The 13,960-nt window shown below is 45.3% G+C and overlaps 1 protein-coding gene across 1 annotated transcript; it reads left to right on the top strand.

The window, feature by feature from the left end:
- The first annotated feature begins 983 nt into the window (after window positions 1-983).
- On the top strand, window positions 984-12,531 carry LOC115468348 (putative lipoyltransferase 2, mitochondrial). Its single transcript, XM_030199993.1, has 2 exons — window positions 984-1,497; window positions 11,888-12,531. The coding sequence occupies exons 1-2, from the start codon at window positions 1,038-1,040 to the stop codon at window positions 12,118-12,120; spliced, it is 693 nt and encodes a 230-aa protein (XP_030055853.1). The 5' UTR covers window positions 984-1,037; the 3' UTR covers window positions 12,121-12,531.
- Window positions 12,532-13,960: the final 1,429 nt, after the last annotated feature.

The raw sequence follows: 13,960 nt of genomic DNA, 5'->3' as shown, positions 1-13,960 counted from the left end.
TGGCTATGGCCACCGCCTTGTCACACTGTTTCATCGCCTTCAGGTCAAAAATTTAAGGGCCTCTTTTACCAAACTGCACTAGCAATTTCTGTGCGGCAATGACCATTCAGCATTGCCGCATCAGAAATCAGAAGCACGGTTTAGCAAAAGTGGCAGTAAATAAATAGCATACCTTTTAATTATCGTTTATTTACTATACCGTTTCTAATTGCATTCACGAAACAGAACGGTTTACATCTTAAAATAAAATATTTTTAAAAACATATAAGAAATCCATTGATTTGATAGAAAAGCACAGCAAAAACTAAAACAACCATTCTAAATACCAATAGACGTTGGACAACCATTCATAACGTACTATATAAGCAAACATATTATTTTTACTGCAAATCATTCTGTCTATTTGTCCCCTTTTTTTTATTCCAGATTATTATCAAAAGTATTTTGAAACAGATATGTTTTCAAAAGTTTACGAAACTGGACATAGGACTCTTCCAATCTAATAATTTTAGGAAGACAATTCCAATTGTGTTATTAATCGTGATTACAAATGTTAATGGAAATCCAGCCCTAAAAAAATAAAGAATAAAAAATAATGAGAAATACATAATACAAATAAAAAAAATTACAAACTAAACAATCTAAAACAGCATTCAAAATAGCTATAAAGCAAGCCTAAATGTTTAGCTCAGACGGTTCAACCTGACAGAATGATTCGGCCCCCCACTGCATGCCGGGAGTCGTATTTCTGCTGTTGATTTCCATCAGAAAAGCGGAACTACGATTCCCGGCATGCAGTGGGGCCAAAACCCAAGCCTGCCCTGAACTACTGTACTGGATCTGGGATTATAGGAGAGAGTCAGGTGGTACCAAAAAATGAACTAGGTAGATAGAATCCTGCATCGATTTACTTTTGTTTAATGCAAGTTTTCAGGGGTTCCCTGGTGCCCAAACGAGGAATAACGGGGGGGGGGGGCACCCCCTCCTCCTCCTCACACGAGCTACAGTTGGCGGGAAAGGCAATGTAACCGTCCGCCATGAAACCTCCGCCCCGGCCTGTGGTGCGGGTGCTGCGGCTCGGTCGCCTCCCGTACGCGCAGGCGCTGACCCAGCAGCAGAAGTACGTGCGCCGGCACCTGGAGGCTCGAGACGGCGGCCAGTCGCCTCCTCCTCACGCGCTGCTGCTGTGCGAGCACGAGCCCGTCTACACGGTGGGGCTGCGGCGCGGGCCCTACCCGCAGAGCGAGGAGGCCCGGCTGCGTGGGCTGGGCGCCGACTTCCACCGCAGCGACCGCGGAGGCCTGGTCACTTTCCACGGGCCCGGCCAACTGGTCTGCTACCCGCTGCTGGACCTGCGCGCCTTCCGCCGGCCTCTGCGCCTCTACGTGGCCGGGCTGGAGGCCGCCGCCATCGGCCTGTGCCGCCGCTTCGGACTGCAGGCCCGACGCTCCCCGCACACGGGCGTCTGGGTAGGGGACGACAAGATCTGCGCCATCGGTGAGGGAGAGGACGCTGGGGGAGGGGAGCTCCAGGCTGGGTTTACAATCCAGGTTAATATTGAGTCCCTGGTGGTCTGTGTGTTTGGTTTTTAAAGAAGATCCAGATAAGGCAGGCAATGCCTGCACTATCCAAATAGTAATATTGAGTCCCTGGTTGCCAGGGGGAAAATTTTTTTCCCACCCAAACGAGCCCAAAACCAGCCCAAAGTCAAACCCCGCCCCTGACACCCCCACCCCGCCGTCATCGGCCCCGCCTCTTCCGTCACCGCCCCGCCTCCCCATCATCGGCCCCGCCCAGAACGTCACTAACCCTGCCCCCGCAGCCCGAAAAACCGCAAAAAAAACCGCTGAAAGACCCCAAAACAAGCCCAAAACCCGCAACCCGCCGCGGGCAAAAATTTCCCGTGGCGGGTCACGGAAACCGCCCAATTGGGCGGGAAAACCGCCCACCTGGCAACACTGGTCCCCAGTGTGTAGTTGCCAACATTTCAGAATCATTGGTGATGCCAAGCCTACTACTGCTATAAATCACTTTTATAGCGCTACCAGTCGTACACAGCGCCTCCCTACCTCTCTACCCTCATCTCCCCTTACGTTCCCACCCATAGCCTCCGCTCTCAAGACAAATCCCTCCTTTCAGTGCCCTTCTCCACCGCCGCCAACTCCAGGCTCCGCCCTTTCTGCCTCGCCTCACCCTGTGCTTGGAATAAACTCCCTGAGCCCATTCACCAAGCCCCCTCCCTGCCCATCTTCAAATCCTTGCTCAAAGCCCACCTCTTCAATGTCGCCTTCAACACCTAACCGCCTACCTCTATTCAGGAAATCTAGGCTGCCCCAACTTGACATTTTGTCATTTAGATTGTATGGTCCTTGGAGCAGGGACACTGCATAACCCTAGTAGCGCTGTAGAAATGTTAAGTAGCAGTAGTAGTTTACGATTGAACATGAAGGAGAAAGACAGTCCCTGCTCAAAAGAGCTTACAATCTAAATCAGGACAAACAGGACCAAAAAGGAGAAGAGAAGGACACATAAGGATAAGATAAAAGTGACAAGTCAGGAGTCGAAAGCAGCGTCAAACAGGTAGGCCTTTAGCCCAAATTTGAAGGCAGCCAGGGATGGAGCTAGACGTAATGGCTCAGGAAGCCAATTCCAGGCATAAGGTGCGGCGAGATAGAAGGAGCGGAGTCTGGAGTTAGCGATGGAGGAGAAGGGTGCAGTTAGGCCAGATTTGCCTAGTGAACGGAGTTCTAGGGAAGGAGTGTAGGGAGAGATGAGGGTGGAGAAGTAGTGAGGGGGTGCAGAGTGAATGCACTTATAGGTCAATAAGAGGAGCCCAATACAGATTACCTCTTTGTGGACAAAGTGAAGGGACTTGCTCAATATTGGGGGTGCTCAGCACCCACTGAGTTGGCTCCAGTCCTACGGGATTGTGCGAGGCAGGTGGTTATCTGAGTCGGTATCCTTCGTATAAGGGCCCTTTTACTAAACCTATACATATATCCAGAAATGTCTTACAACTTTTACTTGTTAAACTAATATTATGTTTTATTATCATGTTCCCACGATCCTTCTGTAATACTAAATGTATATTTTCTTATGTATTTCCAGTATTCATGATGTATTGTAAGCCACATTGAGCCTGCAAAGAGGTGGGAAAATGTGGGATACAAATGCAATAAATAAAGGGTTATTGCGCGGCAATCTTGCACTTCCAGTGCAGGCACCAGAGGTAGTTCCACACCCGGCATGCAGCATTTCCAGCGCTAGCAGGAATATTGGAAAAATATTTCCTTAGGGTGTTACCGCTGGGTTAGTGCGGGGGCCCTTACCATTACCACAGTGGCAAGTACAAACTTAACGCACAGCTGTTTCTGTATTGGGAGGGCTTTTTACCCGCTGCAGTAAAAGGGGCCCTGGCACATGGCAAAAACAGTCACTAGCGCACGGCCCCTTTTACTGCAGCTGGTAGAAGGGCCTCATAGATAGCAGTGCTGCTAAGCAGATCAGCGTGCTGAATATTGACTCGTAAATTGCCAAGGCAATGAAAGTTTAGGTGGTTTTGGCCAAAATCCCAAGAAGTGAGGTTATCCTCTCTAGAATGGCACCCTGCTATCCTAAAAAGAGAAAAGGGGGCGGGGGCTTAAATAAAGACCCCCCCCCCAGTAAATCAAATAGGAAAAAAGGTAGGTTGGGATAGTGATAACTAACAGACAAAAATTGAGAGGGTACAGAAGGCTTCAGACTGCTTTCAGGAGAAAAGCAGAAAAGAACAGCTTAGTGCTGAAGTGCCTAGAAGACAGGAGGGGGTTGGGTAGCAATGAAAGAAGGGACCCCTGCCCCAGATTGTGCAACTTTGGAGCTCCCTTTCCGATAACAGTGAATGCCAGAAAGTCGGGTTGGGAAGCTCATACAAGTTCCATCTGGCACAGGGCACCTGGATGGAACAGTAGAGCTCCCTCTTACGGCTGGTGGACCTAAATACAGTGCTGTGTTAGCACACCTCAGTGAATGTGTGTATAATGTATGTGTGCTCGCTCCTTCAGGTGCTGGTAAAATGTGTGTGCAAAATACTGATTCTGCTGTTACACACCTCTATGAACGTTTCCAGCTTGCAAATTGTTTGCACATAATTTGAGCATTGGGCACAATTTGCAGATGTGTGTGTGTTAGAAAAGCAATACATAACACATAGGTTAGTGCCGTACTTCTCAACCCAGTCCTCAGGGCACACCTAGCCAGTTGGGTTTTCAGGATATCAACGATGAATTTGCAAAAGCAGGAAATAACAAAATAATAAAAAAAAGAATAATTATAAAACTTATCAAATAAAAAGGTCTTCAGCTTAAGTAACTGCCTTAATATGATTCTAAACAACTAAACCTGGTAAAGTATTTCACACAGTAATAGCTTGAAAAGAAAACATAGAACCTATCTGACGTTTATACCTAATATTCTTATAAACCAGATATCTCAGTAATAAATTTTCAGAAACTCTAATAGAACTATAAAAACAATGAGAAAAAAATTGAATGAACAATTCAGAAGTATTCCTGTATAATACCTGAAAAACTAAGCAACTTGTTTTGAATGTAATTCACGCACGTATGCAAAGCTAACACAACTCTTTAAGACTAATTTGAGAGGTGTATCATTCACAGAATTAGAAAACGATAACGCTTTTGTCTTAGCTTGGTTTGATTGAAGCATGTGTTCTACAGCCCATTTCTGAATTTTATTCATATGACAAAAAATTCTATCAGATGTTTCATTCATAATAGAAAGTATAGGGGCCAACATTAAAATAGCATATGAAAATAAACGCATTTGCATTATAACATGTAAAAGCAGGTAGAACTGGGGATATGTTCTCTAAAACATCGTAGTGGCTGCATGATTTTTTTTTTCTTATGTTGATGTCATGCCATGAAAGTTTACAATTTTTTCCAGAGATCACAGTAGCTACAGTAAAATATTATCACATGTAACAGAATGCACTTGTTAAATGAAGTTCAGAAGGCAGTTGCTTAGGTATTTTGCATTCCAAGCAGAGTAGCTGAATTAGCACAAGCTTGAAATCTGTAAGCAATATACTAGATAACAATATCAACCTTGTTATTGCTTTAGGTCTCAAAATGTAATTCAAGCTTCCATAGCGTCCCACAGATCAATCCAGAGACTTGTGGGTTATGTCCCTCTACCAGCAGGTGGACATAGAGAGAACTTCAGAGGTTTACTTTATGTGGTCATGTGCAGTCACCTTAACTTCAGTATTCTCTCTATCTAGCAGGCGGAAGGACATCTGTGTGCAGCTCTGGATTAATCGGCTTCTGGCCTGGTCCCCTGGGTCTAGTCAGGTTTCTGGGGTCTGAGGTGTCCTGGTCCTGGGACTTGGGTGCACACCTGGTGGTGCCAGGTCCCTCCCTTCCTCCCCTATCAACCCGTCCTCTCTGCCTGACTGGGGTTTGTGATTCTCACTCTCCAGACTTTAAAAAGAGTTTGAAGTTTCTTTTGCTCTGGCGTCCTCTCCTGCCTTAAAAAAAAAAAAAAAATCTGTTTGAGCACTTTTTAAAAAACAAATCTGTCTGATTTGTCCAGCGTGGCAAGCTCATGCTGTTTTTTAGTACCGGCTGAATGGTGTGAGGACCGACTTGGTTCCCAAGGGGGGTGAGTAGTGATTATCCTATCTGCGCCGGTGGGGAGATCCACTGTACATCCCAACTCCGTGGAGCGGTGTTCTCCTTCCCTCCTGGCTCGTTTTGGCGGGCAGTTGTTGGGTGTGCGTGCGCACTTGAGGGTGTCATCTTTCTTGCCGCTCCACATGGTAATGCTGAAGCCCTGGCGCCTGATTTGCTTGCGATTCAGTCCATTTTATATGTAGGCTTTTCAGAAATGTAACTGGGAAACTGGGGTGGATCATTCCCACTTTCTTCATATTTGGTATTTAAGGGCTTCTGATAAAGGAGGCCTGGGGCAGTTTGCTGACTCCTGTGAGAGTCCTCGGGTCTCCCACAGCTTTGAGTCTCCCACAACTTTCCAGGGGCAAGATCAGAGACCCATTAGACCCCTGCAGCTGTTCTGTGGCAGTGAGAGCCTTCAGCTGCAGCTTGGAAAGTACTGACTGTCTGAAAGTCTTCTGATAGAGGTGCCTGTGCTTCACTGGGTGATTTGCACTAAGAATATTTCTGGACCCTCCTTGAGGTTCAGGGTGTGTGTACATCATTAATGGAGGGGAGAAAGGGATCCGGATTAGGAATCCTACTCTTGGTTTTTCACTCTTTCCCTCTTCCCCTTTCTCAGAATTGGTTTAGTTAGGCTTAGGGCTATTGACCCCATGTTTCTGTGAGAAATGTTACATTTTGAGGCTAGTGCAGGCCTCTCCGGTTTCTCTTAGTTTCCATGGTAATCCTGCACCGGTGGCATTTGCTCTGTGTGTACTGTTTACATCAAACTAGTTTTATTCCGTAGGATGGCTGGCCTTTCAGCCTGAAGGTTACAGGTTCAAGGCTGGTTTTATCCATCCTGTTAGAAACTGTGGGCTCAGCTAGGTTTCCATTGGGGCATATTTTGTTTCATTCTCTCTTACTGCTTGCCTGGAACAGTTATCAGAACTCTACTGTACTAAAGATTGCCCTTCTCTCTCTTTGCACACTGATATGGACCTTTGCATACTAGCCTCAGCTACCCTGGTATCTGCAGCGTACCTGGTACCTCTAATTGCTTCTATGGTATTTTTGGCATTTTTTTCATGGTATGGGGTACCTAAATTTCATGAGGAGTGGTCCAGGAGCTACTTCAGTGTAGAGATAGCTTAATAGTTGTTGCAATCAGCTGAGAGTAAGCACAGAGCTCTAGGGGTGCTGCTTCACGACCCACTGCAGCTTGCTATCTGTAGTTCGCAATGGTGCAACAGCCATATTCTGCTATGCCATCTGTCTCTGGTTCTCAGCTGCACTTGTTGGCTCCAATGCGCAGAAGTTATAGTGCACAGTTGCACCAGCCAATTCTTGTCCCTATCTGCAAGAAGTTAACGCTGGCTTACGTCTCAGACCACTGATGTTTCCAAGTCACATTTGGCAACCTGCCTTTTGGAAGTAATCTTGGGACTGGAGAAGATCTAGGGCAGTTGTGTAAAGACCTGAGGGACTTCCAAGTCTCTGAGATTACCAAGGGACGAGTTTAAGGATGATTTTTAATCATCTTTGTTTTGTCGTAGGTTTTGTGGGGCCAGGAAAAACACTTTCAGGGTTTCCACTTCCACCACGACAAACCACCTGGCTGCTGATAGAATGAGCTGTGTTTTAACTCCAGGTCTACCTATGCCTGTTGCATCTTCCAATGATGGAGTCTCAGTTCACAACTTAGGCAGGCTCCTGTACTGGTTTTAGGAGGAGTGGACCAAGATTACCTCAGCTCAAATGTGTCAGTTTTTCTATTGCGTGGTTACAACCTGGACTTCACTACAGATTTTTCTTGGAGTCTACATGCAAGCTCAAACACTGTCAGGTCGTTCTTTCCACCTTGCTAACGTTCCTTCCTTTCGGCACAGTCGAGTCTGTCCCCAGTTGCAATTGGGGAATGGGAAGTTCCCTTTGCTTTGTAGTTCCAGCCAGGGAGCTTCCTTCAAGATGAGTTTGGACGTCATAAGAGTCTAGGGTGTTTACGGTTCAACTTTTCACAATGGGAACCTTGCAGTGTGTAATGGTTCTGTCTGGTGGGGAGAGTTTCTAGCCTCCCTGGACCTCAAAGAAACGTACTTTTTTATTTTCATATTCCCAGTGCTCCTTGCTGCAGGGGAATCTTAGCGATTTATGACCATGCCATTCAGCCTTTCCACGTCGCCGAAGACATTTTTGCAAGGTCATGGGGGTAGTGGCAGCTTTCTTTCATGAGGATGGAATGCAGGTTCATCCATACCTTGTGACTGGCTGATTTGTGGCTCTCTCTGTCACGAGAGACTGCAGATTTAATCCAAGATACCTACTCATCTTCAGTCCTTAGGATTGGTAATCGGTGTCACCAAGAGTCAGTTGTTTCCAAATCTTGGCTTATTGGAGAGTGTTCTATATAGGCTTGGGAAGTCCTTTCTTCCTTTTGCTCCTCAGCAACAGGTGCCAACCCAAGTCAAGTTTTACTTTCTCTACCAGGTCCAGGATATGGGAATAGGTTCAAGTTATGGGCACAAGGTTCTCTTTCTTGGACACTCCCCCTTGGGCCTGATTCCATATCAGACCACTTCAGGGATTCCTTCTCTGCTTTGGTCCCCATCTTTATGGTTCCCTTCAAGCCAGCTTAGTCTCAATGGGTGATTTCAACACAGCTTTACGCTGATATTTCAGAAGTTCTCTCTCCCTGGAGGTGGTTTTCGGTAGCTTGTAGACGCTAGGGTGTGCTGTAGCTGGCGGCAACAGATTTCCGATCCCTTCTAGAAAGCAGGCAGTCGACTGCCTCCTCACTTGCCAGATGTAGAGTCGAGGCTGGCTTAGTTGCCAGTTTTCTTCTATGATTTGTTTCGGGTGTCAAATAAGCAGACATTTTTGGCGGTCACAGCCTGTCATTTCATGTGGTTGCGCTGCTGGGTGGTGAATGCAGCTTCTAATGGTGGCTGGTTCAACTCCCTTTTCAGGGCAACTATTGTTTGAGGACTCCATGAAGTTGGTGGAAGATCTGGCTGACTTATAGACTGCATCATCCTGAGGACATGTTTACAAGTTCTTTTCGGTCGGGTCAGGCTCGCCCTTATCTTTACGACACCCGGACTATCCTAGTTTTCTTTAGCAATCCAGTCCAGGCAGGTTCTCAGAACTCCCAACTTCATCCGTTTCAGATCCTCTGGATTTCTACTGGTGCATACAGTCCTGTCTTTTCTGCATACGGTGGTTTCTGCCTTCCATCCCATTCCACCTTTTTCTCTTCCCGCATCTTGGATGTTCACCATATACTCCTATACTGTTTGGAAGTGACCAGCGAGTTCCGTTGGTTAACTGTTTGCTTCTTGATTTGCTCGGGACCATAAGAAGGTAATACCCTTTCCAAAGCCACGCAGGCTCGCCATTTTTAAATTGGCAGATGTGGGCATAGCGGTTTTGATGTCAGGAGGAGCAGACCTTTTGTAGAATAGGCGTCAGTGTGAAACTGTAGAAGCGCCATTTTATTCAAAATCCTTTTAGGGGAGCAGCTGCTTCCCTTGCACCCCACCTAGCTACGCCTCTGCATAGTGGGATAGTGCCTAGGATGACCTACTAAGCAGAAGTGACTTCCTAGATAGCCTTATGCACTGCTAAAGACTGTAGCGGTCTTCTAGTGCTCACCATTTTAAGATTAGCAGATGCAGCAGTGGCAGGATCAGAAGCAGACATATTCAGAACTTGGAGAGCCTTAGGTATATAGGAAGGTAGCGGCTCGTTACAAAACACCCACACTGCGGTAGGATCATCAGATTCCTGGCCTGCTGAGCAGAAATGCCTCCCAGCATACCCTCATTCTGTTCTCTGGCTGGTCACAAGAAAGGGGATCTGGCTTCAAGAGCCGTAGTGGCCGTTGGCTGAGAGAGGCAATTTCTTCAGCTGGCCTCTGTATGGGACAGTTTCTCCCGTTGCAGGTGGTAGCACTTTCTTCCAGAGCGCAGTTGACTTCCTTTTTCGAGTCCCGTCTGGCTTCCGTGGTTGCCCTTTGCAGTTCAGCCACTTGGTCCTCTGTCCTGCCGTGGATGGCTTTTGAAGATCACCCACTTGATCTGCTGTCCTTCCCTTACCAGACTTTGCAGGCTTGGCATGGCAGTGCTAGGCATTCCAGATTTGACGTGGCAGCGCATGTAACCATGGCCTGTGGAGCATTGCTCCAGTCTGCTGAGGTTGTAGTACCCCGCCCCACTTGAGGACTGCTTTGGTACATCCCACAAGTCCAATCCAGACTAATGGAAAGAAAATTATCAGGTATGAAATACCTTCCATAGCGTCCCACAGATTGGATTGATCTGTGGGACGCTATGGAAGGTATTTCATACCTGATAATTTTCTTTCCATTAGTCCCAACAGATCAATCCAGAGGCCCCCTTTGTTGTTCTGGGTTGAGTGTTTTCTTTTAGTTGCCTCAGTTTCATCAGATTCCTTTATTTGATTTTTGGCTAAAAAAAAAAGGGGGGCAAAACAAATCAAAACATAAAGGAAACCTTCTGTTACCCTCCCGCAGGAGCGGTTGAGGAGCTTACATGGGTTTTATACAGGCAGGAGAGGACTTCCTCTTTCGTCTTCCACTGCTTTGGTATCGACAATACTGAAGTTAAGGTGACTGCACATGACCACATATAGTAAACCTCTGAAGTTCTCTCTATCTCCACCTGCTGGTAGAGGGACATAACCCACAAGCCTCTGAATTGATCTGTTGGGACTAATGGAAAGACAATTATCAGGTAGAACTAATTTTACCATTTTTCAGTATATTGATTTTGATCACTATGAAACCGTTTTGCTAAAGCTTAGCATGTACTAAATTTATTTATTGGGATTTAATTACTGCCTTTTTGAAGGAATTTAGTCAATGCGGTGTACAGGAAGAATAAGTCAAACATAAGCAAGACAAAGCAGTAAAAATATTCAAACAACAATCCAAAGTATGGCATAGTATACTATATTACAATGTCAAAACAATACATAATAAAACATTTTCATAGACAGACTAGAGTATAAGCCAAGATGAAACATATAGGTAGATAAGATCAAGTAACAGGAGTAGGAAAATAAGGGGATTAATTTAAAGAAAGTTGCAAAATGAGGTCAGAAAGGTGCTCGAGCATTATCTTAGCTAGGGTAGGATTGGGTAAACATGTCCTGCTATAGTAGCAGTCAGTGTCATTTTATTCTTCCATTAAAGGCCTGGTTGAAGGGAAAGGACTTGGTATACAGCCTTTCTGTGGTTACAATCAAAGCGGTGCACATACCATACACTGGCACCCATCCTGCACCTGGGGCAACAGAGAGCCAGGTGACCCGCCTAGAGCCACAAGGAGCCGCAATGGGAACCGAACTCCATTTCCCTGGTTCTTAGCCCACTACACTAACCATTAGGTTGGAAGTATCTATATATATAAAAGGCAAGACCAACGTTCTATGAAGCCTCCAGCCGGAAGTGTGAAGCGCCAGAGATATCCGGTTTCCCCATGAGTGAAGGAAAACAGCACAGCAAGAAATCTCACACAGTGAAGGACTCAGAGGGGGGAGGGGAGAGAGATGCCCTCACTCTCTCTAACAAAAACACAGAACAGCAGGAAACTTAACACTGAAGGACTGGACTCAGAGGGGGGAGGGGGAGGGAGAGAGGGCAGGGACACACACTCCCACATGCACACTCTGAAGTAAACCTTGCTAGCCCCCGTTTCATTTGCATCAGAAACGGGGCTTTTTTACTAGTTTATTTATATTTGAGTCTTGCATTTTCCACATAGCTCAAATTGAGGCACAGTAAACAGTATAGGCCCAATATTCAAAACAATTTAAGTGGACAAGAGAGGCTTTGTTGCGTACCCTATTTTATATGTATGAGCCTCATGGTGCTTAATGTAACCAAATGTCCGTTAGCATGCACTAAGCTTTAGTAAAACAGCCCCTATATTTATTTCACTACTGTTGCTTTCAGAAGTTTGCTTGAGACCTAGAACCTCCGTAGAGCTTGGCTGTGCTAAGCAGAATATAAAGTTTAATAAATCCTTGCTGTGTGCAGGACAGGAGAAAGCTCATAGATGAAGCAGGGTTGCGGTAGGGAGGGAAAATGGGAGATTGAGATGGGCCTTCTGTTTGCTGTCTTTTGTCAGATTTTTAGCTTCTGCATAAAATGCTTGTAATTTCAGCACATGTGACGTTGACTTCTGGATCTCTTGCTCTTTTTTTTTCAGGCATCCATTGTGGAAGATACATAACTTCTCATGGACTAGCCCTAAATTGCAATATAGACTTAACATGGTTTGAGCATATTGTTCCATGTGGAATAGAAGGGAAAGGTGTCACCTCACTGAGCCGAGAGCTGGACCGGGAAGTCACAGTGGAAGAAGCCACCCTGCCTTTCCTTAAAGCTTTTGAAGAGCAGTTCCAGTGCACGTTAACCTTTTCAGAAGAAAATATTAGTTAATTCAGAATGCCACAGGGCAGTTAGTGTACACTTAGAAGCCTGTTTACTAAAGATAAGTACATAAGTAATGCCATACTGGGACAAGCCCAGCATCCTGTTTCCAACAGTGGCCAATCCAGGTGCCTGTGTGGAAAATGTATAGTAAATGTGCATACTTTTAAACAAAATCTGTCAATTTTGGACTTTTTGGCTTTTTTTTTTTTTTTTTTTACTTGAATCTATAGTATTACAGAATGTGCTATTTGAATAAACATTACAGATATCTGAATAAGTGTATACTCGGTTATTCCTGTACTCTCCAAAGAGAGTACATGGGTTATTGATAAAAATATACTGCCTAATGTTCAGCGGCACCTACTTATTCTGCCTACACTGCCAGATAGTTATAAATCACAGAATGTGACTTTTTTTTTTTAAATCGTATGCATGATGGTGCTCTTTATTTTTTTTTAAATAAATAGTCAACCAGATGGATGGAAAAGCATACAAACTCCCCAGTTCTTTCAGCACCCGTGTTTCCCATACCCCCCCCCCCCCCCAAGGCTTTATAATGATATACATAGCCAGCAGTATTACCATACTTGTACCTGAGCATCTAGCTCCTATGTGTACCCGGCCAGACAGATCGACTAAGAGTGCCTGTGTTTCTCCTGGGATTTGTATTTACAAAACTTGCAGTCAACCAGATGGACCTAGATGCTAGTTTGAATCTACATTACATGATCAATATAGTTACTGTTATTAGTGAACTTTCCAAGCTCCTTGTGTAGTCAAGGACAAGTTACTCATGGCGGCATGCCTAGATCAGCAATGCAAAAGCTTTCATATTTCTAAATAATGAGTTTTCCTTATCCTGTTAGACTAATTGAGATGGCTTAGTGTTATCCCCCAACCAGCAGCTGGAGCAGAAAACACTGACAATTCAAGGATGACATCACAAGTCCAAGGTGTGGTGCAACCCTGGAACTTTCCAGTATTCTCTTCCTCCAGCAGATGGTCTGGTGCAGCAAGATGTTTGAGGTGCAGGCTAAGGCCTGTATCTACATGGTAGAGCCTCTTTCTGTGACTATGCTGAGTAGTTGAGGAAAAGGGAAGCCCAGTAGTTAAAGTGCAGTGCTAAATATAGAGATGTGTGGCTGTCAGGGATACTAGTCATCTTGCGGGTTCCAGGGGAGAACTACAAAAACAAAGGCAGTTCTCCACCCCAAGATAGTTTACTTAAAGTTTCCAATGAAGAATAGTAAGTGCCTTGGGGGTAGGGGGGGGGGGTCCCAAGGTGGTGAACCGGATGAGAAGAATTGCTTGACTGACATGACGGAGTGTGGAGGTAAATGGAATTCACTTGTGAAGAAAGAAAGGTAGTGGAGTGCCTTGGGGATTAGCTCCTGGGATTGATTCTGCTCATTGACTGTGAGCAATATGGCTGAAAAGATAGTAGGAAAAGCTTTGCCTTTTTGCGAATGACACAAAGATTTGCAACAGAATAGATACCATGAGACTAGATCTTCAAAAATTAGAAGTATGGGTCAAAGTTTGACAACTAAAGCTTTAATGCAAACAAATGCAAAGTGATGCATTCTGGGTGTAGAAATCCAAAGGAACTGTATGCCATATGTGAAGAGAGGCTGATGTGCATGGACCAGAAGAGAGACCACAGGGTGATAGTGTCTGAGGATCTCAAGGTGATGAGGCAGTGGCCAAAGCCAGAAGGATGCTAGGCTGCATAGAGAAAGGCATAACTGGCAGATGATGTTCCTGTACAAGTTGTAAATAAGACCCCCTTGGAGTACTGTGTTCAGTTTTGGCATCTGTATCTCACTAGGGATATAAAAACATAGTA

This window comes from Microcaecilia unicolor, chromosome 4 (genome assembly GCF_901765095.1).
Source record: "Microcaecilia unicolor chromosome 4, aMicUni1.1, whole genome shotgun sequence".
NCBI classification, from domain to species: Eukaryota; Metazoa; Chordata; class Amphibia; order Gymnophiona; family Siphonopidae; genus Microcaecilia; species Microcaecilia unicolor.
The sequence above is the reverse complement of the archived record's forward strand: the minus strand, read 5'-3'. Positions and strand labels throughout refer to the sequence as shown.

Bases quoted from the DNA above. Each gene is read 5' to 3' on its own strand.
- LOC115468348 (XM_030199993.1), top strand. From the start codon at position 1,038: ATGAAACCTCCGCCCCGGCCTGTGGTGCGGGTGCTGCGGCTCGGTCGC. The intron at 1,498-11,887 runs GTGAGGGAGAGG...TTTTTTTTTCAG, and splicing joins CGACAAGATCTGCGCCATCG to GCATCCATTGTGGAAGATAC.